Source organism: Podarcis muralis, chromosome 10, assembly GCF_964188315.1.
Source record: "Podarcis muralis chromosome 10, rPodMur119.hap1.1, whole genome shotgun sequence".
Classification (NCBI taxonomy): domain Eukaryota; kingdom Metazoa; phylum Chordata; class Lepidosauria; order Squamata; family Lacertidae; genus Podarcis; species Podarcis muralis.
The window spans coordinates 51290507-51315468 of record NC_135664.1 but is presented as its reverse complement, the minus strand read 5'-3'; the positions used below and the strand labels follow the sequence as shown (position 1 = coordinate 51315468).

The 24962-nt window shown below is 44.5% G+C and overlaps 1 protein-coding gene across 1 annotated transcript; it reads right to left on the bottom strand.

Moving 5' to 3' along the window:
- Positions 1–13274: 13274 nt before the first annotated feature.
- On the bottom strand, positions 13275–23150 carry RTCB (RNA 2',3'-cyclic phosphate and 5'-OH ligase). Its single transcript, XM_028745921.2, has 12 exons — positions 22954–23150; positions 21567–21645; positions 20924–20991; positions 20362–20461; positions 19372–19528; positions 18784–18940; positions 17648–17807; positions 17226–17401; positions 16547–16735; positions 16041–16151; positions 14902–15021; positions 13275–13904 (listed from the first exon to the last, which is right to left on the bottom strand). The coding sequence occupies exons 1-12, from the start codon at positions 23044–23046 to the stop codon at positions 13797–13799; spliced, it is 1518 nt and encodes a 505-aa protein (XP_028601754.1). The 5' UTR covers positions 23047–23150; the 3' UTR covers positions 13275–13796.
- Between the last annotated feature and the right edge of the window lie 1812 nt (positions 23151–24962).

The window sequence follows — 24962 nt, the reverse complement described above, 5'->3', positions numbered from 1 at the left end:
CAATGAAGACTGAGCATGTAGACCTGTAATGCCGATTGATGGCATGGAGAACCAAGAGGGAGGTAGTAATGAAATGGAGTAGTCTGGAAGATGGCTGGAACCCTGAACTCTGCACGGCAACTGTTTGTTCCAGTTCCACTTTGCACCTCCATATTGAATAGTGCAGGAGGTACCTTGTTTCAGACAGAACCTTGAGACGACACCCAAATGGGAAAATCAAAACCATCCGTTCTTTTCTTCTTCCCTTTCTTCTACGGTTTCTCCATGGGAGGGATTCATTCTCTCATGAAAGACCTGGCAGCTCCTCTAAGACCTGAACCTCATCCAAGTGATAATTACATCCGTTTGAAATTCCATGAACTGAGAACCAGCCTCCAGCTATTCAACGAACGCTCCTGCAGACCGCATGCTTTCGCAACATGCCCCTTCTCTCTTTGCATTCCTGGCAGCCACAAGTTCTGGGCTACCACTGGTTGCCCTCTATTCCTTGGGGCCACTATGGCAACTGGGATCCAACTCTGCAGTGTTTAGGAGCCCTTCTGCTGAAAGTGTCATTAGACTTCTGTCTCTTAAGGTCTACCCTGAGTGTACCTCTGCAAAGACCCTTGCAGAACTGAGGCCGACCCATTCCCTGAGTCCTGCCTTGAGCTTGCCAAAGGTATTGGAGGCCAGGGGAGGCTCTGTCTCTCCCATCGGACAGGAAGTGAGAAGTCCTGCATTCTTTTGTGATGTGTGGGGAAATGTCTCAATTCATAATGGGCTTTTAGGGGCAGAGAGTCCACTTCAAAGAGGTTTATCATTGCTGCTGGTGAGCAGAATTGTTGCTCCCTCTTTCATCAAGCTCATACACAAGGCCAGCCCAAGACATTTTACTTCCTGAAGTAAACAGGTTGGTACCCTGATGTTGCATTTGCATGTGCTTATACATCTGAATACTAACCATGCTGGGCATGAGGGAGCCATTGCAATGCATAATATGGCTCAGAAACTAGATTAAGGTCCCCTTCAGGATGACATTTTATGTGGGTGCATTCTGCAACCTGTTCTTGACACAATAATGGTGTATTAGTGGTGGGTTCATTCTGCTTTGGTTTGTACTACAATGCTTTCCCTAATGCTACCACATTGTTGCTGCCGGGAGGGGTTATATTGCAACAAAAGCAGGACAAGAACGAAACATTTTAAATGTTTTACAGTCATACCTTGGGTTACAGTTGCTTCAGGTTGCATTTTTTCGGGTTACGGACGCACCAAAACCCGGAAGTAACCGGAAAGGGTTACTTCTGGGTTTCAGTGGTCGCGCATGCACAGAAGTGCTAAATCGCACTTTGAGCATGCGCAGAAGTGCCGAATTGCAACTTGCATGTGCCACTGCGGGTTGCGAACGCTGCGGGTTGCAAACGTGCCTCCCGCACGGATCACATTCGCAACCTGAGCATCCACTGTATTACCAAACATTTGTGGTATAAAAAGTTATGGCATTTGAGCAGGGTGTTATGGGATATGCACTGACGCAGTGTGACCACCCCAAACATTTGCAGGTGCCAGGAGTATTGAACATGGGGTTGTGTGGGGCTGCCCAGATAGCATCATGAGAACAAGGAATCACAAATGCGCAACAACAAGAATCTCTGGAGGAAACCCAACATGTCAAACTATCATGCGAATCCTGCAGTGGCTACGAGCCACTCTGGTGCTCATCCTGTAAACTCAGCAGTGTGGAACATTAGTAGGTATTTTCCTCTGCCACTTCCAGACTGTAAACAGTAACAGATCATTTACTCGCGAATGAAAGCAAGCTATCTACTTACTTGGGGTGTGTGTGGTTTTTTTTTTAAAAAAAAGGAGAGAGATGAAAAGAAAACTCACTTCAAAAAGGGAAATTTCCATTTGATGTACTGACAATTCAAAGCAAAGGTGAAGTTCTTTCTCCAGAGCAGCTCTTTCTCCTTGGCACCTCCCGTATCACTTTCTTCTGACAACATCATGGCTTCAGGTCAGGATAAACAAACACCACTTTGCTGGTATTATGTATTATCACTAGCATCAAATGAGTGAAAATTAAGACAATGAGTCACTAAGGAGTAGACAGAACGTGGCTGCAGAACACAGCTTGATCTAAATAAAAACAGATATACTGTTCTAAGGTGTGGTGAAAAGGCAGCATGTCTTGTTAGTGGCAACACCGCGTCGTGTGTGGATTCCTGTAATGCACTCTGTGTGGGTCTGCCTTTGAAATCTGACTGGCAACTGCAGGGGGAATTCAAAGGAGATTGCTCCGTCAGCGCAAGTGTTTCTGCTTGCCTGATGGAAGGATTTCCCCTCTTCTCCCCCTTGTGCACTGTTCTGCGAGGTTCTAGCGACTCCCCCCACCCTGCCATTGAGCCTATTGAGGAGTGCACAAGGCGACGAGAAGGGGCAGAAGTTGGTTGCACTAGCGGGACTCATTGTACTGGCTTCTGCTAGAGCAACTATCTACAGTCATACCTGTTACGTTTGCTTCATGTTACGTTCTTTCAGGTTGCGTCCCGGGGCGACCTGGAAGTACCGGAAAGGGTTACTTCTGGGTTTCGCCACTTGCGCATGCACAGAAGTGCTAAATCGCACTTTGCGCATGCGCACAAGCACCAAATCGCTCCGCGCACCTGCACAGATGTGGCGTTTCGGGTTGCAGGCTTTTCATGTTGCGAACAGGCCTCTGGGACGGATCCCGTACGCAACCAGAGGTACCACTGTACTCGAATCTGACCCTGCAGCTGGTGCAGAATGCTGTGACCATCTCTCAGACTGGAACTGGGCTCCTCTGGGCTCCAGATGACCTGCTCATTCAATATTCTTCCCGATTTGCTTGCACAATGCTTACAGGGTGGTTAGACTTTGCCTGGTCTTTAATGAGCATTTCTTCTGCTTGTGTTTATGGAGCAGTTATACAGTGATAAACGTTTGCAGGGGTAGGGCAGGGCAGGTGGGAAGGTTTGCCCCTTGACTGTTCCAGCAGTATCCCTCCCCCCACCCTAGCAATGTTTCCCAGGCAATTCTACTGTTGCCCCCTGCTCCTCCCTATGGTGTTCTCTGATGGCAATGCTGAAACTGAGGAGGAGGAAGCTTGTGGGATGGGTTTCAATAGGTAGGAGAGGATATATTAATTGCAATTTATCTCTCCAGGCGTGCATGTGTGTAGGTTGAACAGAATTTTAAAATCCCATCCTTGGAAGAAAAAAAATAAAAGCATAGGAATTAAGCTGCAAAGCCTTGTTTTGAGCAAGAACAGCTAACGAAGTAAGCTGGCTTCCCCCTTCTTATCCCGCTTAATCAGGCAGCAACTTGTAAAGTAAGTTTTAAAATAAGGTTTATTTACTTACCAGCCTCCAAAGCTGGTCAAAGGAAGAGAAAAAGGAACAGGAAGTACTATGTGCTCCTTCCTCTCTAGGAGAGGAGGGGAAATAACATCACACAGAACCCTCTCTACCAATTGTATGCTTATGGTCTGAGTAGCTGCCTATCAGCAAGACAGCACTGTGTTATTAGCTCTTTCTCATGAATTTGTTAGGCTTGGCTGCTAATCTTACACAAAACCAGGGGTTTTTTTCCAATCAGCTAAAACTCACTTGAACTCAGCCCTGCCCCTCTCAGGTGGGTGTCATTGCTATTATAAGAGAGCAAGAGAGGCATTTGTGGTGAGTTCAGGCACCTCTTTTTAGCATTGCACAAAACAGACAGTCAGGACCACTCCTTGGCCTGGTTAAAAGGAATAAGGCAGGCAGGTGTGGCAGGGCAAACTGTGGTTGGTGGGGAGCTGCCCCCTTTGCCCCAGTGGGCCAGCCTCCATTGCTGATATTCAGATAAGAGATTATTGTCTGAAAAAGAATGATTTCTTCTTCAGACAAGAAGACTAGAATTCCCCAAGTGACAGGAAGGATTGGAGGAAAGGAAGGGACATATCCGGAAGGAAATCAACTCTATTAGCAGGGAAAATATATCCATTGTTCTCCCCCTCCACGGTGCTTTTTTAAAACTGCATTTTAAAAAATGACATGTGCCTTTGAACAATGTGCTTCGTGTGTCTTTTTCAGGAATTGAAGCTGGCCAGGGACAGCATTGCTCTGAGGAGCTGCCCCTGGCAAACTCTTATGTAGAACAGAGGGTAGTCTGGTTTATTTTCCACCAGGAGCATTGTTATGGCTTTGAATTTTAAAATTAAAGTTTCTCCAGGGTGGGGCAGGGGGAACCCAAAGAGGAACGCAGCAGGATGTGAGGTGGGGGCTCCTTCAAATACGTATGAAGCAGGAGCTGATGGGAAGAGTGGTTTGCCTGGAATCTGAACCGTTTAGGTTTGTTACTTTAGGCTGCAGGGTGCACATGGATCGATCCAAATTAATGCCACTTCTCCAAATTTATTACAGTGGACACTTGGGTTGTGAACGTGATCCGTGCAGGAGGTATGTTCGCAACCCACAGCGTTCGCAACCCGCAGTGCTGCGTCTGCGCACACACGGGTTGCGCTTCTGCGCATAGCACAATTTAGTGCTTCTGCACATGCGTGACACCAAAACCCAGAAGTAACCCGTTCCGGTACTTCCGGGTTCGGCGCGGTGCGCAGCCCGAAAATGCGCAGCCTGAAGCGTCTGTAACCCGAGGTATGACTGTATTTATCTCATCCCAAACCTTAACTACCAAGACCACTCATAACTCTAAGAAAACGGCCATCATTTCCCGGCGGGGGGGGGGGGGGAGGAATCTGTATCTTCCCTCGGAGACATCCCTGGAGGTAAATTTTGTTATTGCTGATAGTTATCAGAAAGTTCTAATGCACATGTTTTTTAATGGAAAGGAGGCCATGTGCTTCTCACTGAAGATCTTGTCTATTTCTGGTCTGGTAACCATTAACGGAAGAGCTATGAGCTCCAGCCGGAGGATTCCATGGAAGGAGGATGTGACTGTTTTCAAAACAGAAGTGCTTGGGGTTCTGACTTTCATTTGATGTTTTCTGAAACCAGAAAACAATTGAAAATTATTCTAATCCAGTTTGTGCTGTAATAGGATTGGAGTTATTTTTGCTCTGATCTCTGATCAAGGGTTTTCCAGCTCCCCCATCTTACAGCTTCCTTGACATGTTCTCATTTATCTGACTCTCAGCGTATAAAGGGAACAGGCACTGATCTGTCATTATCACCAACTATTATATTTTCCCTTCCACTAAACCACTGATACAAGAGTGAAATAACAAGTTTTACCCTGCTTTTAGTGTGTGTAGTACTTTATAAGAAACTGCCTTTATTCCTATGATGGACTAGGGCAGTGTTTCCCAACCTTTTTTGGGCAAAGGCACACTTGTTTGATGAAAAAAATATCGAGGCACACCACCATTACAGCCCCGTGACGTCAGCGCGCAGCGTCACGCCGGGAGGGACGCACGAAAGTGTAACTTTCAATTTTTCCCCCTCCCCCTTGCCGGGGAACCTCCAAGCTTTGGGGGTGGGGGGGGGAGGAGGCAGCAAAGCGAGGGACTGAGGGACCCTAACCCTAACCCTAACCCTAACCCTCACCGATCACCCGGGAAAGCATGCGAACGAGGAGCCCCCGTGTCCTGCTCCCGGCAGCGGACGGCACAAAGCGAGGAGGCCTGGACAAGGCAGCACGCTCCCCGCTCTCGCTGCATCGGGGCTTTTCTCCTCCAGGCCGCTTTCGAAGTCCCCTTCTCCGCTCCCAAGAGCCGGAGCCGCTGCTTCCAGGCCCTGTCCGAGCCCCGACTTGTGGCCTCACTTCGAGGAGCGCCTGTTGCTGGGGACGGGGCTGCATCCCCCTCAGCCGCTGCCTCGCTTCCTTCCAGGAGACCCAACGGCTCCCCCTCTCCCGCTCGCCCTCCTGCGCCCGCAGCAGACCGAGACCTCCCCGCCCCCGCCCGGCTCGACCCTACCTGGGCGCCTCCAAGCCCGGCCGGCTCCGCGTCGCGCTCCACGCCGGGCAGCTGCAGCAGGGGCTGCGCGGGGAGGCGCGGCGGCCCGGCTGAGCGCGCCCCGGAGCCGCCGCGCCGTCGCTCGCGAGTCCCTCCGAGAGCCCGCGGGACTGACTCCGGAGTCGCGAGGCGGCGCGTCGCCCAGGGAAGGGGCGGCTTCCCACAAGCACGACGACCGAAAAGAGCCCAGCAGAGCGCGCGCCCCGGAGGACTTGGGGGGGGGTCTGTAGGGCATCAGTGGCCCCCAGAATTCTGCCCGCCCCTCACCCCATTTGATCCAGATTTACCCTCTGGGGAGAGCGAGCCCCGGCCCAGCAGGGGGCGCCCTTGCTCCGTCCTCCGGGAAGCAAACGCCCTCGCCCACCTCCCTCCAGGCAACATCTCGCGGCACACCAGGCAACATCTCGCGGCACACTAGTGTGCCGCGGAACACCGGTTGGGAAACACTGGACTAGGGAATCTGTGGCACTCCATATGTTGATGGACTACATATCCCATTGGTCATATTGGCTGGGGCTGATGGGAGTTGTCGTCAAACAACAGCTAGAGGGCCTATTGGCTCATGAGTCAGAAGGGATTTGAAGCTCACCGTTCCCTACAAGCAAGGATGGGGAACCAGCGGGGAACCAACCTCTAGGGCTTGGTGGACTACCACTCCCATCAGCTTCAGCTGGTATGACCAGTGAGGATGAGAATTGCAGTTCTGCAGCATCTGTAAAGTTTCTGATTTCTCACCCCTGCCTTTAAAGGGCTGCAGTGAAGGCCATAAAGATGTCATTGCCGTAAATCTTAAATATGGTGACAGCTTCCTTCCCAAGTTTTCAGAATGAAAAATGTTACTCTCTTGCTGAATAAGACACTTACGTTTTTCATTTTGTAAACTTGGGAAGGAAACTTGTGATGCATTTCCTCTCTTTTTTACCGCTAAATAAGTTTCCAGCCTAGAAGCAATAGTCCAGTGGCAAAGCACCAAAGGAATCCAGTTCTCCTTTGGAATATTCCAGGCCCTGATAATCACTGAATTATCAGCTTAATAAAAAAAAAATCTCTAGCCCTTTATATATAAAGACAGGCAGCAAAATGTGTTGTCAAAATTCTTGCCAATTGTTCACTAAGAAGGAAGTCTGTTTCTGCCTTCTGGGATAAATGATGAGCATTTCTTTTAAAAAATTAAAGAATTAAAAGTTTATTTTATAATTAATATTTAATGCAATTAATTTGAAACCTATTATGCTGACGGTCACAATATGTCCTACTATACAGTGGTTGGTTCTCCATTTTGAAGGGCTGTCAGAGGACATTACTTGAGGGGATTCTCGGTTTCAGGGCTACCTGGTCCAAATCTGGTTGAAAGATATGGAACCATAAGAAGGGAGAGCAGGAGCCTTAAAGCTGCCCATCCATAATTAGCAGAACCTGGTCAGCTGACTGAGCAGGCACACAGATCAGCTGATGTCTTTCCCACTACAGTCATCCCTTCTAAATTTGCATCTATATATAAAAATGACTACATGCAAATCTGTGTCTTTTTTGCGATGCAGCCCACCTTTTTTGTTTTTTGCTAATGCATAACTGACACCCCTAATTAGGCTGCATGTATGACCTCAGGACTCTACATGCATGCATGTTTGGCATGCATAATGCTCCAGGTTTGCTCCAGTTTAAGGATTTAAGGTCCCAGACCTAAGGCAGTGAGGACAGGGAATAACAAGCTGCCGAATGGCCCTTTGGATCTGCTGATTACAAGGCAGCTGAGCCGAGCTCCTTCTGTTCCTGTTTAGGATGAAAAGACTTCTGTGTTAAAGTTACGGCAGTCTCTAAGCCCAAATTGTTTTTCTGCACCATTAAAGAAAGAAGCCCAAACCAACAGTTTGGTGCTTAGCATAATCCCCCGTAATGATCAGTGGCAGCTAAGCATGCAGCTTGCAAGATGACAATTAGAAAGTTCAAAATTATCACTTTTATGTTCTACTCTAGGAAGGAAGGGGCAAAGGATATTGTTTGTGGGTGGCAAAAGCCCTGTAATAAAAATATGTGCAACTTATAGTTGGCTTCTAGCAGGTAAAAAAATAAAAAATCATAACACTTTTTTTGTTCCTTTGCATGGAGACCAGCATGGCTCATGTGTGGTGACCAGAAAAATGTGCCATATAGCCCTTAGAACTGGTTTGTTCAGCAATGTTAGCAGCAAAGGAGAAGTCATATGAAGGGACAGTTGGGTCTTGGCCTCCAAGCAGTGTAAAAGATGGAAGATAGCCATCTGTATCTGAAGCACAGGAACAGCACTGGGTAAAGACATTTTGCTGCCCGAGACTGACCAACCAATGAACCTCACCACCATGCTGGAGTCAAGGTGAATACTACCAAAGGCCAGCCAAGTTATTTTGACACCTGAGGCACTCTTCTCCTAATTTTTTATAGCACCCTTGTAGCGAGCATTGCTTGGGAATTCTAATAAAGCATTAAAAAAAAATCAGTGGTTTGGAAATCAGCAGTTAAAATCAGTGTAGTTTTGAAATATTCCACCTGCCATCTTGATTTCTAACGGCGTCTCATCGTATCCAAGCACAGACCAAAAAAACACTCCTTGATCTCAGGTACCTCTATGTAAAATTTGGTTCTGACAGCTTAAGGGGTATCCAAATTCAGAGAACAGAAGGACAGACAGACAGTTTTCCAAAATATATAGATTTGCCTTGTGCCGTTGGGTCATATAATTATATCATACTTGAAACATGCCAGGCCGTAACATAGCACACTTCTCCCCTCAATTAATTTCTTAGCACCTCATCAGGTTTTCTTTTTCCTTCTTTTTTGCATTGAAGCTAAACTTGTGGCCGGTTAAGTTTTAAAAACTGCTTTGAGGATGCTAGCAGCTTTGGGTCTCCGCCATGCCTTAACCCATCACCGGAAAAGGACAAAGGGAAAGAAATACCAGCTACAAACCAGGCTCTCGCTCTCTCTTTAATGGAAGGTTTCCGGCTGAAGCCTCGCACACATGTTGATACATGCTTGAGGCAGGCTCTCTCTTTGAAGAGAGCAGGGAGATAGTTAAGCATATTTATAATATAGAAGAACAAAGGCAACAGCGCAGCTGCCTTTGCCAAGGAGGAGTAAGTGCACACTCCTAAAAAGGACTGTGCAGAAGGACCACCAGCTTAGAGGCAGGTGGTATGTGGGTTTGGGAGAGTGTCTAGGATGGCCTGACCTGTGGAAAAATATCCCCTTGAAGAGCTGGAACAGAGGGAAGGGGCACACGGTGGACACAGCAACAGAATTGCTTTCTTCCCTTTCTCAGAATACAGGCTTGAGATCAGCCATGGTAACGGACAACTGTTCAGAAAGCTGTTGGGAAGTGCTTCTTTACTGCAGGAGTCAGGTGTATTGGGATCTACTGGAGAATAAGGCTTTCCAACTGGCAACAATTCCAACAATTATTTAACAACTGGCAAGAGAGCCATTTTTTGTTCTTGCTGAACTGGGCTGTTGGAACCCCTATCAGTAATAACTCAAATATAGATTTGTTTTTCATATTCATCTGACATATGGATCACGGGGTGCAGTAAGCCTTGGCCCCCTAAGCTACCATTTGGCATCTGGTTTTCTTCCCTCCTGAGCTACAGTTTGCACTTGGCTTTGGTTGATTGGTAGACTTCAAGTCTCTAGCAAAGACAAACATACACAAAAGAGGTCCCACAAGCCTGAAGTCTGTTCAGTCCTATTTTACACAATGCACGATTCTCCACAGAACTCTCATGTAGGACCTCCATTTGGGGTCCCCTTCGCAACCAGCAACAAGGTCTTCAGTGGGGTTTTTCCACAACAGATCACCACTTAAAAAACAAAAAAACACCTGCTCCATGGCACAATGGGTCAGTGCATCTCAATGCTAACCAGAAGGCTGGTGGTTCAAGCCCACCCAGGGACAGCTGTGATTGCAAGGGATTGGACTAGCTGCCCCTTTAGGTCCCTTCCAACTTCACAATATGATGATTCCATGATCTCAGATTTTGATTTAAATGGATGTACAGTCATGCCTCGGGTTGAAGTAGCTTCGGGTTGAGCGTTTTCGGGTTGCGCTCCGCGGTGACTCAGAAGTAACGGGACGCGTTACTTCCGGGTTTCACCGCATGCGCAGACGCTCAAAATGACGTCACACGCATGCGCGGAAGCGGCAAATTGCGACGCGGGTTGCATTCGCTTCAGGATGCGAACGGAGCTCTGGAATGGATCCCGTTCGCATCCAGAGGTACCACTGTACTGGATTACCTCACGTCAAAGTCACTGGTGTGAATATTTCCTATGCCTCAGAGTTTTCAAGTTTTGTGGGGTATGCATGAGTAAAGTCACTCCTGGGGACCCACCAGGATTAGGGGCTGTGAAGCTGAAGCTTTGTTAGTTTCCTAGTGCATCCGCCCCGCCTACAATGGATCCTCACCTCCTGCTAAGAGCGTTCCTGTGCAGAGTTCCAACCAGCCATGCCATCTTGAAGTAGTAGACTGTTTAATCTCCATTTTCCTGCTCTCATTTCCCTTTTGCAATGGAGCCTTAGCATTAGTCCTGAGCAACCTCAGTCCCTGTAGCAGACAGCAAGTTGAGCCACCAGTGCCGTCTCTGCCAGGAGGAATAGGTGGAAGTCAGCGCAGTGCAAACGCACCAGGGATCTGTAATCAGATCTGTTTAAAAGCCCTTCTAATTCATCCCTTTGGGATACAAGCTTGTAGGGCAAGCGAGCTAGGTGCCAGTGTCACAGAATCATAGATCTGAAAGGGACCCCAAGGGTCATCTAGTCCAACCCCCTGCAAGACAGGATTATTTTTTTGCCCAATGTGGGGCTTGAACTCACGACCCAGAGATTAAGAGTCTCATGCTCTACCATCTGAGCTATCCCAGCAGATATGTATTCATGGTTTACTGCAAAGGTGGTGAACAGTTTTTTCAGCCCAAGGGCCACCTTCCCTTCTACATAACCTTCTGGGGGCCACATGCCAGCGCTGGGCAGAGCTGGAGGCAAAAGGGGACCAAGTAATGAATGTGCATTTCACTTCTGCCCAGCAGGCTAGTTGATTCACACTCACCCCTGCTTCCCCATCCTCCATCCACGAAAGCAGGAGGTATTGCCAGACTTCAAGAATGTTATTCCAGCCAGGCGAAAGCAGGGCCGTCAAAGGGTGTAACTCAGGAAGGTGTGTGGCCTGGGGAGAGGCCCAACGGCCAGATAAAAATCCACACTTGGTCCCTGGCCCCAAGGTCTCCCATCCCCAGAGAATGGACAGGGTATGTCTTAGTGAAGATTTCGCACTAGCGTAGGGCAGAACTGCTTTCACCAAGTTGTCAGCATGCCACGTTTGCTAGGCTTCTTCTGCCTTCTTAAGTATGAGAATGTGCTCAACGCCACTCTTAAATAGTAGTGCTAAGCCAACATAAGGGGTGAGGCAATTCAGCTCGCATGTGAGTCATCCTAGTGCCCTGGAGGGCAGATTTTATATAGCCATTACAACCATTTTGTTGTTGTTTTGGCCTGCGTTTCAGCAATATTGCATTTTATTACCGCCTTTTAAGTTAATTCCAAGTCACTGCTGACATCAGCAAGCATCAGCTAGAACAATCTTTTCCAGAGGAATCCACGGAACAAGAAAGGGCCAGGTTGGATTCTTTACCAAGCGGCTTTTTTCAAGGTCTCCTAGAGCTTCTGCATTTCTTACGTTTCCCTTTAGCTAGATGCCCCCTACTGACTGTAGTTGGATTTACACCATTTAGCTGGGGGAAAGTCACAGTGAAATCCTACACAGGTCCACACCCCACTGAGTACACTGGAACTTGCTTAAATATAAACAAGTATAGCACTGCAATCTCAGATAAGTAAAATGCAAAGAGGTGATTTGCAAAGTTCAAGGTTAACTATTTTTCCACAGCATCTGAGGTAAGTGTGAGGATCACCAGGTTACTCAAGGAGACTTCCATCTTATCTCTAAATTAAATGTAATTTTCTTTACATGAAATATAAATAATGACACTTTGCAGTGACTTTCTTGCATTTTCTGTTTATTTGTCAGTTTTGAGACCTCTCTAGAAAATCACTTCCAGAATGTCAATAAAATTCAAACAATGACTTTGCAAATCATGCTTATTGTGGAATAGAGCAGCCATCACTGTTACTTCATGAGAGGATGGCAATAGTGTTTTCAAAATCTAACCATCCAGCAGATCAAGTACTGGAGCACTTTAATGTAAACAGAAAACAGCAGCACCAGAAGGGGGGAAATAACCTATGCTGGTCCTGCTGAAATCATGCTAATCTGTACCCAAACAGAGGTAACTTTGCTGCTTCCCCACCCATCTGCAATGTGCATGTGCGAACAGCAGCCCATGAGATGAGGAGTGAACAATTCCCCCTTCTACATAGTGAGCCAGTTCACACATAAAGCAAAGTCAAACCATGGTGAGAACACGTAAGTATTGCCAGGGAGGAGACTGCCAACGCTACTCCTGCTGTGAGCTAAACCATGGTTTGGCTTAGCATGTCACCTGAACCTAGGATCGTGCTTTGTCTCCTTTAGACAAACCATGAGCTGTGAACCCAAGAATGAACCCTGGTTACAGCTTGTGGTTTATGTGAAGCGAGACAAACCACAAGCTTGTGTACAGACAACACTAAGCCATGCCCAAGTTTAGCTCACAGCAGCAGGACTTGGAGGAAGGAGTGAAGTGGCTTCAATCTCCTCTCTGGGAACCCACATTTTTGTGGTAAGTAGTTTAGCTTTGCATTTTATGCGCACAGCTAACTGACATGCTCCTTTGCAGTTTTAAAGAATAATCTAAAGCTTTACTCACTGAAAAGTAGCAAGACTGCTGGGTAAGTTCTCCAGCTTGCAGCTTTAAGAGGCAGTGTTCCTTACCTTTTGAATGACCAGGTGCAGTGGAAGACAGGACTTACGTACCTCAAATGGTTGCTCAGCTTATGTTTCTCATTTCTCTAGTGCTAGGACACAATCTGTCCATGCCAAAGCAATTACAGCTTCTATAGCATCTGGATGCCCTGATTCATGAGGGACATCAAGGGAAAGTTAGCTTCTCTTCAAGGAATACCAACTTTCTCTAACGAAGTTTTCCAACTGAGCTGTAATCAGGGATTCCAGTAAACATACATACACAGAGAACCTGCTGCACCAAGTGAATCATGGGCAACACAGCTTGTGCAAACTTACCACCCCTCATTCAACAGAACCACCATGCTAGTGCACTTATGGGAGCAACTATTTGATCATAGACTTTTAAAGTAGAGTACCTGTGACAGTAGTCATGCCACATAGATGAATGATATTGTTCAGGCTTTATTGCAACTCACAGTGCAAAAAAAGATTCCCTTTCTATCTCCAATAGTACAGATTGGTACATTATAAAGGAGATCAAACAACTCATGTCAGGAGAAAAATACAAAAACAACCAAGTGAGAACAGTAGTATTTGTACTTGGTCTACAACAGAGAAAACCTCCTTGCAAATTGGTGGCTATCAAATCAACATTGGTCAGAATCTCACCATGAAGGGCACAGATAATTTATTAAGAGCGAAGAATATTCTAAACAAGGTTGCTTTTAGATTCTGCTAAAAGAAATTCACCCAATTTTAGATACCACTCTAGAAATGAAGGGCTATGTGTCTTGATTTAGCTCCTCTTAGCAAAGAGAGCCCCTCTCCCCCAGGCACAAACTTACTTTAATGAGTTCTAACATAGAGTCTGTGTCAGTTTGTATTCTAGATGGAAACAACCTTCAAGCACTCTGGTGGGAAAAGGTCTTCAGCAAGAACAGTGCTGGCCTGTTCAGGGAAAGACTTCCTTAGCCTTTGATCACTGCTATGGGTCTCAGTTTAATGGCTTTCTTGCTGATGCCAGCTGCATGGCAGGTGTTAACCACATCCGTCACATTCTTGTAAGATTCAGGTGCCTGGGATAAATGAGATGTAAAAGGAGAGTTAAGAATATGTTTTGAGGTCTTTTTCTGTTGTTGTTAATAATAATAATAATAATAATAATAATAATAATAATACTATCAATTGCTATTCCACATCATTCAAAAAGCTACCAGGCAGCTTGTAATACACGAGGCTCTCAATACATGCATACATTCATAATATGTTAGAATAAAAATCATTTTAACTATGTAATTTAATTTCAAAAATCATCTAAGCAAAATCACTTAGGCTTTCCTTGATACAAGGCCAGTAATCTCAGATAAACTCTCCAAAATGTGTGCTTAAAAGAGTAATGCCTTCCTTTGATTTCTCAAGACTTGGGTTAAAGGGAGGTTCTTAAAGAATAATTAAGCAAGATTGGTGCTACCACTGAAAAGGCTCTTCCTCCTCCTATAGTAGCTCCCTCAAAAAAAAAAAAGGGGGGGGGGGCTTTCAGCAGATCCCATATTACCAAACTTAAAAAGACAGGAGAACTTACACAAGGAGAGCACCTATTTTCCCCCCATTATTGTTTATGAAAGACTATATTAAGTCCTTTTGAACAGGTGTACTGTAAACCACCCTGTGATTGTCCGATGAAGGGTGGTATAGAAATGTAGTAGTAGTACTAGTAGTAATAACAGCAATAATTTTCAACAAGCTTCCCTCAATTTTTAGGGGGGAAACTGTTTTTTGGGCATCAGAAGACATAACTGAAATGAAATGTACAACATTCGCTTGCCTTTCAGACTCTATTAGTGATACAAAAGGAATGTTCTGAACAATGACATGGGACACTGGATGTTCCCAAATGAGGGAAGGGGAGAGAAGAGGAAACCATTTTAGCCTGGAAGAGGTTTAAGGTTCCTAGAATGGCAGAGTCCAATAAAGTGATGTGTCCCCTTGTTGCTGGCAGACATTAACACTTCACGAGGAGAGGAAGCTCACTCCAGAAGTAAATTCCCGCAAAGAAGTTTATAAATCACTTACTTCTTCCATAACCAGTTTGGGGGATGCAACCCGGATTGCAATCCCCATGTCCGCCAGCTTGTCCAATACGTCCTGGAAATCCAAGTTGCGCCGAGATTTTGCACGTGACAATGCACGGCCCTAAAAACGACAATCACTGTTTCAGTTACTGCCATATACCCTTCAGGGAAAATAAGACACTGACAACAGGCATCCAGAAAGTGTCAACTAAACAGGGCCCTGGCCATTTTGTGCTAATGAATGCAACAAGCCCAACAACTTTTAGGTCTGCATATCTTTGTGTGCCTCCTTCAGAAGAGATCCAGAGGGTTGCAACATGAGAGCAGGCCTTTCCGTGGTCTGAAAACTGCATTAACAATAGTTCACACATATGCACATCTATTTAAAGGTATGAGGAACTTGGATGCTGAAAAGGTGATCACACATGAAGTGATTTTATTTTCATACCCTTGCTGTTACCATCTTCAGTTAGAGAAAGAAAATGTCCTATGCAATTCAAATGAAGCCAATGTACATTTTAATTATTGGAGATTAAACAAGCAGCATTTATAGATTTATAGCATTTATGCTGCACCTTAGTCCTACAGGCATATCACTGAGCAATACATATTTTTCGCTCTATAAGACGCACCAGACCATAAGACGCACCTAGTTTATGGAGGAGGAAAACAAGAAAAAAAAATATTCTGAATCCCAGAAGCCAGTCACTGACGGGCTGCCCTTCTCCCTCCTCGGGGAAAAGGCCCCAAGAGCCGCACACACGCTCCGTGCACTTTTCAAAGGGAGCACTGAGCAGGGCCTGGGATGCATACATTTTTAGGAGGGAAAGTGCGTCTAATGGAGCGAAAAATACGGTAAATGTGAAGCGAGGAAGCACTTGAGTAAGAGCAGTGATGGGCAAAGTAAATCTGGATCTACCAGTAAATCACTGGGTGTTTGAAATCTGCTTGCTAAATCTACTACCTGACTCCCAGCTATTGTTCTCCTGCTGCAAGTATTTCATTGGCAGCATATGGGTTCTGCACAAGGCTCCAGTTGATGGAACTTGGGGTTCTGGTAATAAACAAAATATATCCCACTAGATGGAAGGCTGCCCACGCCCAAGCTAGATGAAAGTTGAAAGTTGCTTTGTTACTCACCGCTCCATGGCAGGTGGTACCAAAGGTTTCAGTCATGCCTTGTTCGGTACCAGTAAGGACATAGCTACAAGTTCCCATTGTTCCACCAATCAGGACAGGCTGGCCAGTCAGCTGCAGAGGCAAAAGAAGGGTGCAGAATCAATATGACACATCCCCTCAAGCTGTAAGCATATGCTGCTCAGCAAGGGTCCACTGAAGGTCACTACTGATCCACTCAGGGTCAAGCTTCCATAGTGAATCAAGGAAATGTCAGACAGGAGACATGCAAAATTTGACCAATCAGGATGTTTTGATTGCAATACAGCAGTACAGCAGACATTGAGAAATACAAGTCTTGACAGCTAGAAGGTTGCATGGTTGCATGAAAAGGAATAAGGTAGAAAAGTGCACCAACGCAATTGTAGGAACATGAGCTGTTAGGTGTGGAAGTCCATGAGGAGTAACAAATATACTATTTGCAGGACCTGTTGGCGTTGGCAAGAAAGAAAAGGGCAACAAATTCGTACCTGGTAATCAACCGCAATGAGGGGGTGGTGAGGAGGGAAAGCTCTGGTTGTTCCTTTCCGGTGCACCAGCAGGGTCCGTTCTTTTCCATCTACCACATGCTGCTCTACTTTGGCAATGTTGTGAGATACATCATAGATCACATGCAGATCCAGATCATCAGGAGTGGTATTGAAGACTTTAGCAAAAGCCTAGAAAACATTATAGACATAAGGAGCAGTCCTCTGAATTAAAAAAAAAAAAGGGCTGGTGAGAGCCCAAATCATCTGATGAACACATAACTTATGGCTGTTACCATGATGGCAGTGGTGGAACCACACCTCCAGCATCTACTCTCTGCAGTGCCCTCACATTGCTCTACTGAATGTAACTCAGCAGTTTAAAGTTCAAGGGGAAAGTCCATTTTCCTCCCAAGAAAGACAAAACTCATTAATGGGGCCCAGCCCCATTCATATATTCTGTTTATGAGGAAGATGACAAGGAACTGCATCACCAATCCACAAGCCAGTTAAGCCAACCTCTTCCTACCAATGTGGAGTGATATGGATTAACTTCTGGAACAAAATAATTTAATTGTTCCAGAAATGTTACCCAGGTGTCAATCAATCAGAATGCAGCTGAATTGATCCCACTGGGGCTTAAAGAGATGGAAGTGAACAAGTTCATGCTCTTTCTTCGCACCTGTCTGGTGAGGAAAGTCATGGAAGAACGATTGACCCATGCATAGTTTCCAGCTGCTGCCATTCCCTTCAAGTAGTCCTGTCCCTCCTGGGAAGCAATCCTGGCACATGCCAGCTGGCGGTCGTTCACTATGATCTTGTCTCGCTTCATAGCTTTTTCCATAGCCACTAGGGCATCTGTAAAAGGGGGAGGGGGGTGGGAAGAGAGACGAAAAGCAAATTCAGTGTAGGTCTCCATTAAGCCCATCTAAACTAGCACACCCAGAAACTGGACATATCTGAGGCTTCCACAAATGCCAATGACATGCATGAAGATTGGGAGGAAACAGCGCATTAAGCAGTAACTGGAGTCTGTGGATACCTGCAAGAAAGGGGAAAAGTTTCAAGGGCAAAGAAGAAGAAAGGAAGAAAAAGCCTAGATACCTGTAGCTACTTGGTGGCCAAGGCCTCTGCTGCCACTGTGGATCATCACACAAACTTGGCCCTTGTGGTCTATGCCCATCTTCTTAGCAGCATATTCATTAAAAATTTCATCTACAACCTGGATCTCAGCATAATGGTTTCCTGCTCCCAAAGTCCCCAGCTGTCAAATAAAAGAAGAAAGCTTAGCTACGATTTGAGCAGATACTGAAATGGGAAGCAAAATGGAAGACAACTGGTTTCCCTTAGAAAGGTTGAGGCAATGGCCTCCCAGTCTTTGATGCCATGTGGCATCTCGCTAGAGGAGGAGATACTGCTGAGAGCAAAGGTTTCAGCTATAAGCCTGAAATCTACCTGAGTGTTACAGTTTACTGAACTGTAAAATATTTGCCTCAGTTTAGAACTGTGAGAATATAAACTTCCTTGTTGTGTTCACACTAGAAAGCTCATGTAGTCAATCCCCTGTGCTTATCTTCATCTGCAGCCAGACACCTCTGCAAAGCTCAAACCCAGGACATTCATTGATCAGATGCTGTGGAAGGGTTACTGTATCTGTACATGGAGGTTTAATTTTTAGCTATTATCCTTCTACTCGATATTTCTTGTTGCTGTTTGTTTCATAAGTTAATCATATATTGGACAATGCAAAAATTGACCATTTTTTTTTACATGGCAGCTCAAAGATGAGGAACTTGTTGCCTTCAGATTATTGTGGGACTCTTAACTCCCATCAGCTCTAGCCAGCACGGCCAGGGATGAAGGGAATTACATTTCAACAGGATCTGGAGCAGCATAGGTTTCTCATCCTTGTTCTAACAAAGCAGCATGCCAAGACATTGGTTTTCAGGAAATTCCTTGAGCTTCCTCAGAATTGAATGATACTTGAACATAGATTCTGCCCTCCCTGGCTACCAGCAAGTCCAGCACCTTTAGTCAGTGTTTAAACTGTTTTTAATATTGTGTCTTAATTGCTGTAACCCCCTGTGGGATATTGTGATTGTGATAGCAATAGCAATAATAATAATCCTCTCATCAAGACTTATTTTTTCCTTGCATATTCTCACTCTGCTGAAATGTACCCAAGAAGTTAGCATGAAGTTCTAAGCAGTAATGCAACATCATCTCAGAAGATCAATTACCTGGGGCAAACCCCTTTTCTTAGCCCTCGCAGAGACTTTATTTGGATCAGCTTGCAGCATCCTCCCATATTCTTCACAGTGCTCTTTATCCTCAGCCCAGGCATAGCCTTCTCGGAGGGACCAATCTACCCCCATCTCCAGAGCCTCCTCTAAATCCCTGGGGCAACACAGAGAGAGATTGACTTCTAGTAATTGACGCAACTGATTGCTATTGTTGTACTGATTACATAAGAAAAACAATCCTGAACTTTTGTAGATATCCAGATTTTCTTGGTTGCTCTCAGTTAAATCATTTCAGACTGCTGACTGTGGATTCTTACTGTGTATTTTCACTATATACAGTGCAATTTTGGTTAAGGGGGTGCTATTTTTAAAAAACCAATTAAAAAAATACAGGACCGAATTAACAATGACACGTGGCTCTTTATTTCCTACTACAACATGGCTAGATACTTGCCTGTCAAGGTACAGTTAGGGCTTATTAAATTTATACATTGCTTCCCACACAAAAGGACAAGGGTGGAAGGAAGAAGGAAGACACCCTTCCAGTATGGAGATGCTGCTGGAGAAAGGAAAGTTAACACTTACTTGGCGTTCATAGGAATGACACCCTTGGATCCCACACCAACAGGAATGTGGTCAAACATGGCCTGAGCAAGCTGCTCCTTCACAGGTTGGACATCACTCTCATCAAGATTGGTGCGCAAGAGCCGTACACCACAGTTAATGTCGAATCCGACACCACCTGCATGAGGAAAATAAATACAAATGCACCCTTCAAAATTCATGCATGCAATTGCAGAACCAACCCATCACCACAATCAAATGTTCTTCAAGAGAAGTTATAAATATTTTTCAGTAAATGTCCCCTGACTTGAACAAGTAAAAACATCAACCCCTCAGTTTTGTTAGTCAGAAGGAACACAACTAATCTGCACTGGTTTGGAAGGCACAGATTACAAAAAGATAGCACTTCATGGAACTTCTGCTCAAGGAGCCTGAATATGCAGAATTCATAAGGGTTATTTTAGTATTAAAAACAAATATACCCTTCTTACTCCAAAACAAGCACTCCTAAATTGTATTTGTTTTAAGTTTGCTTCAGGGTGGATGTCTTCATTGTTACATTATATTACAGTTGATAGTGTCCTAGGCATGGATTTCAGAGAGTCCAGTGAGACAATAACTGTAAGTTAATTGACAATTTACATATTCATCTGCAATGTACCTCCATCTGAATGAGTACAGTGGTACCTCCGGTTGTGGACGGGATCTGTTCCGGAGCTCCCATCGGATCCAGAGATTTCCACAACTGGAGGGGCCGCTTCTGCATGCGCATGGACATGCAGCAGTAGACTGCTTCTGCGAATGCGTGCACAGCAAAAACCCGGAAATATACTTCTGGGTTTGCTGCTTACGTATCCTGAAGTTTACGTAAGTGGAAGGATACGTAAGCAGAGGTACGACTGTACTGTGAAACACATTTTGTTTTCCCATCTGGTTTCAATACATTGCATAGATCTGCAGAATAAGGGTTCTCTCCCTGCACAGAGAACATCACATTCAAACTGCTCATACCTGGTGATACCACTGCTTCTGGGTCATTCATATCAAAGGCAGCCATGTTGCCAATAGCAAACCCATAGCCTGAGTGGACATCTGGAAGTCCTATAGATCTCTGAAATTCATTTTAAAAATAAACAAAAGAAAGGCAATCAGTCATAAGATGTGAACAAATGAGGATTCTATGACAGCATGGACTCAAGTTCTACTTGCCCTGCCACACAGACACTGCAAAATGGGCATTTCTTTAAAAAAAATCCTTTGTTCCTAGCCAAAAACTCAGCAGATTAATGAAGGGCAGCTCACAAATGTAGAAATTGGCCAGAATAAGTTGCATGTAGGCCCCCTTCAAAAGTAAGTGGTGAATGTAAACAGCTGTCATCTTGCCCTGGATTGCTGGTGTTTAAATGTCAGGAAATTGTTGTGATGGGTCAATTTAATGAAGGCTGAATTATTCCAAAATTATTTTTGGAATAATTAAGAGGGCAATGCTACAAATGCTGACAACACATATGGGGCTTCTATTTTGAAACAATGGGTCAACAGGATATAGGGACAACTCTTTAAGATTACTCACATGAACAATGCCAGGCAGTGCAGCTACATTTCCGATTTGTTTCATGGCTGGGAGGAAGCCACCAGCTCCTAAAAAAGATGGATGATGAGAAGCACAATCATCCTCCTTTCATACAAATTTGTGGTTGATGACATCACACCATTACATCAACTTTCCTTTAAATTTGCATGACCATGTTACACAGGTGAAAACTTCACTGTGAAGCACATCTACTTAGAACTGGCATAAGGCAAGCTGTGACCAAGAACACAGATGTTTCAAAGCCAAGATTAAGGGGTATTTGGTTTCATTTCAGTGCAGTTAAGATCCCCTTTGACAGACCAGTAAGTACTAGCTTAAATTAAGCAAGCAAAATTCTGCAGCATGTTCTACTTCTAAATGAAGCCTAAGTCTTAAAATAAGTTGTGTTTCACCATAGTCTGACAAGTGGCAGATTAATTGTAGAGGGAACATTTTCATGAAGGCTCACAATATTTTTCATCAATTAAGAATCACTCTATGGTGCCTGAACATATAGGCAGTCCTAAACTCTAAATGCATTGGTTGAATCTATATGAATTCTGGATTCATCAAAAGTGAATCTGGAGCTAGGATTCCACACACAACAAACCAGTGAGATTGGGTGACAACAACACATACTAACCTCCACCTCTGCATGAATTTCTTAACTCTTCAAACATTAACTTCTCTAAAGGATCGTTCACGTAGAAGACACCTTCCACCTACAAACAGAAGAATGAGGAAAAAGGGAAACAAAATGCATCAATTCTTACATAAGGGCAGTAACAAAAATTTACTATTCATGCAGAAGCTGGAATGTAGCTGCATCTAAGCAGGCTACAAGGCTTAGCCACAATTAGGGAAACTTTAGTCACTTCTAGTAAAGGTTTAGATGGACTAAAACTAGGAATATAATAAGCTTGACTGAACACTTGTTACAGAAGCTGTTGAGTTTCAGTAAGAATTTCAGATATCTTGAATCATGGAACAAAATGTATCTTCTGACCCACGAATGACACCAGTACTGTAGTTAGCAATCTTCAGTTAGAGATCAAAAGTGAGAACTTTGTTGAGGAGTCCTAGAGACTCTCATCTAGTTGTGACAAAATGAAGAGGTAGCTTCTCAGAAGTACTTGAAGCCCTAAACATTTCTAAAATACAGTTTCCTTCTTATGGGGCAATCTGGGAAAGTCTGTATCTTGGCTCTAGGCCACAGAAGCAACCCAGACCACTTCTGAGAACATGAAGGACGCCAAGACCCAAATACAGTGGTACCTCGGGTTAAGTACTTAATTTGTTCCAGAGGTCCGTTCTTAACCTGAAACTGTTCTTAACCTGAAGCACCACGTTAGCTAATGGGGCTTCCTGCTGCTGCCGCGCCGCCGGAGCACGATTTCTGTTCTCATCCTGAAGCAAAGTTCTTAACCCGAGGTACTATTTCTGGGTTAGCGGAGTCTGTAACCTGAAGCGTATGGAACCTAAAGCGTATGTAACCCGAGGTACCACTGTACTGATTGCTGGCAGCCCTTTTTAAGACAGCAAGAATACAGCAACACCCAGCAGTGATGGAAACCTGCTTCAGGAGGCATTTTTAAAAAAGAGATTTTATCATGCATATAAAATTTTACTTTCAAGCGGTTTTAAAACCTGTTGAATACCACATTCATCTCACTAGAGAAAGGTTTCAGCAGTGCTTTAACGCTCCACATGCATAAATAGTGCAATCATAATGCTACTAATAATCCGAATGTAGCATAAACTAACTTCAAGCCGGGATTTGGCACTTAATGTACTGAAGGATGATGTACGTCAGAAGGCATCCCCGCCCAACCAGGTACGGAAAGCAGCTGGGAATGCGGTTCTTAAATTTTGAGGAAGCGGCACTCTGCACATGCGTAGGGGAAGTCTTAACCATTACTTCACTTAAGTAATAAAAGCGAGCCGGGGGGGGGCTAAGCACCGGCTGAGACCGAACCCGCCCCTACGTGCCTGTCCACACACAGATCCCCACCGTCCTCCGACCCACTCACGTTCATGTTGGGCACGAAGCCCTTCTTGATACGCCAGCAGTGCTTGTCCAGCTTGTCCAGGTACTGCAGCTCATCGTTGTAGCTTCGGCTCATGGCGGCGGCGGCGATTCCTAGCGAGCTCCGCTCTCTGCCGTGGCTCCGTGTCACTGAATTCCGCCAACGGCGCGCACACGCTCCTCTTCAGCGCCGCTACGGAAGCCGAGGAGGTCGCGCGCAGCCTCCCTCAGGCAGAAGCTGAGGAGGACTAAAGGATTGGACGGCGCCCGCAGAGGCACAAACTTCGTTCGCCTTTCGCGAACCAACCAGTGGCTTTCTTCTCCCCCCCCCCCTACCTCCTTTGCAGCGCCGCCTAGTGTCCGAAACGGCACCGCGTGTTGAATTAGCTGGTTGTGGAAGTGACCGCGCTTGGTGTGGGTCAAATATCAAAAGAACGGAAGATCATTAGAGCAGCCTTCTTGCGCCGCTTTAAAGGCTGCAGTTCTTAACCCTGCTTTTCTGGTGAGTAAGCCCCACTGGATTCAGCAGGGCTTGCTTCTGAGTAGACATGGTTAGGGCTGCGCTGTAGCACATTTTTTTTTAAGGCATGAGATGTTTACTGCAAAAGATGGGTGGACAAAACCTTTGGAACCTCTCTGGTGCTTTATTGTGGGTATATTCTGCAACATATTCTTGACACAACTGTAGTATGTTAGTGTTACGTTTCTTCTGCTTAGTAGTTATGCAGGGTGGATTTGATTTAAATCAAAGCAATTTAAATCACAATTTAAATCACTAGTCAGTAAGACTTGGTTTAAATCATTTTATTTTATTTTTTTACAGAAAAAAGTTCTTGCTGGTATAATCTTAATATTTACAACCTGATGAAGGTTTCATTTTTGGAATAATAAATTTTCAGAGTAGTTTTTACAGTTATATCAAAAATTGCTGATTTGGTTATACTATTATAATTATAAATTATAGCTATGAAATTCTTGTGAGGCTTAATAAGTTAACTGTTTATATTTGGACAACTTTTCTGCTATACTTTACTGGAAGGAGAAAAATAATCATTAGTAACAATTTAAACAATTTATTTAATTAAAACAATTAATATTATAGCATACATATCCATGTTTGTTAACTGATGTGGTTAAACGATTTTTTTTAAAAAAACACTTTGTGTTTTAGCACACACAAAAAACTTAAAACAAATCCTTATTTCCTGATGAATAGCCTTTGGACTATAATGCAACTTAAGCAGAAAACTATGTTTAGAAAGATTTTTCCTCCAAAAGCATTTTATTTTAAAAATCCGATTTAAATTTTAAAAATTCTGATTATTTTTTTTTAAAAAACCCATTGATTTTTATCCACCCTGTAGTTTTGTGATCCTTCTCCAATGCTCCCCCCATTATTGCTGTCCAGAGGGACTATAATGCACAACATGGAAGACATAGCCTGTATGGATCAAAGTATTATGCAGGCATGAAGTTTTGAATACTAAGATAACCCTACTTTTTCAATAACTATAATGCTAAAGTGGGATTATGCGGGGGGGGGGGGCATTAAAGGCAAGTTCCAAGAGATTAGGACAAGTGTCCCATTACAAACAACACCTGGTGATGCTTCAGAGAACCCACAACTTGACTAATATCTTTTAACAGGCTCTTATTACTTTGAATACCTAATCATTTAGGTCTTAACACAGTCCCTGCAAAGGGCATTAAGATACACATCTGTATAATTTTTAAATTTGTTTTTATTCTGAAAAAGTACAATACAAAATTGCAAATAAAATTGTGTGTAAAAGATCAATACGTAACAGTATACTGACATTCTAAGAAACCTCTCTCTCATTCCTTCAATTACTCAGTAATGAATGTAATATCTACAGCATCGTTGAATCAATTCCCAATTCACTCTTGATGTAACGCACAACTGTGTTCAAAGGCTCCCACCATCTGCTTTGCATGCAGAAGGTTCAATGACTGACATCTCCAGGTTGAAACAAAAAAAATTCCTTCCAGTAG

Coding starts and splice junctions, on each gene's coding strand:
- RTCB (XM_028745921.2), bottom strand. CDS start 23,046: ATGAGCCGAAGCTACAACGATGAGCTGCAGTACCTGGACAAGCTGGAC. Junction 18,941..19,371: donor GTCATTCCTATGAACGCCAA/GTAAGTGTTAAC, acceptor GTGTTGCCCCAG/GGATTTAGAGGAGGCTCTGG. Junction 17,808..18,783: donor AGAAAAGGGGTTTGCCCCAG/GTAATTGATCTT, acceptor TTTATTTGACAG/CTGGGGACTTTGGGAGCAGG.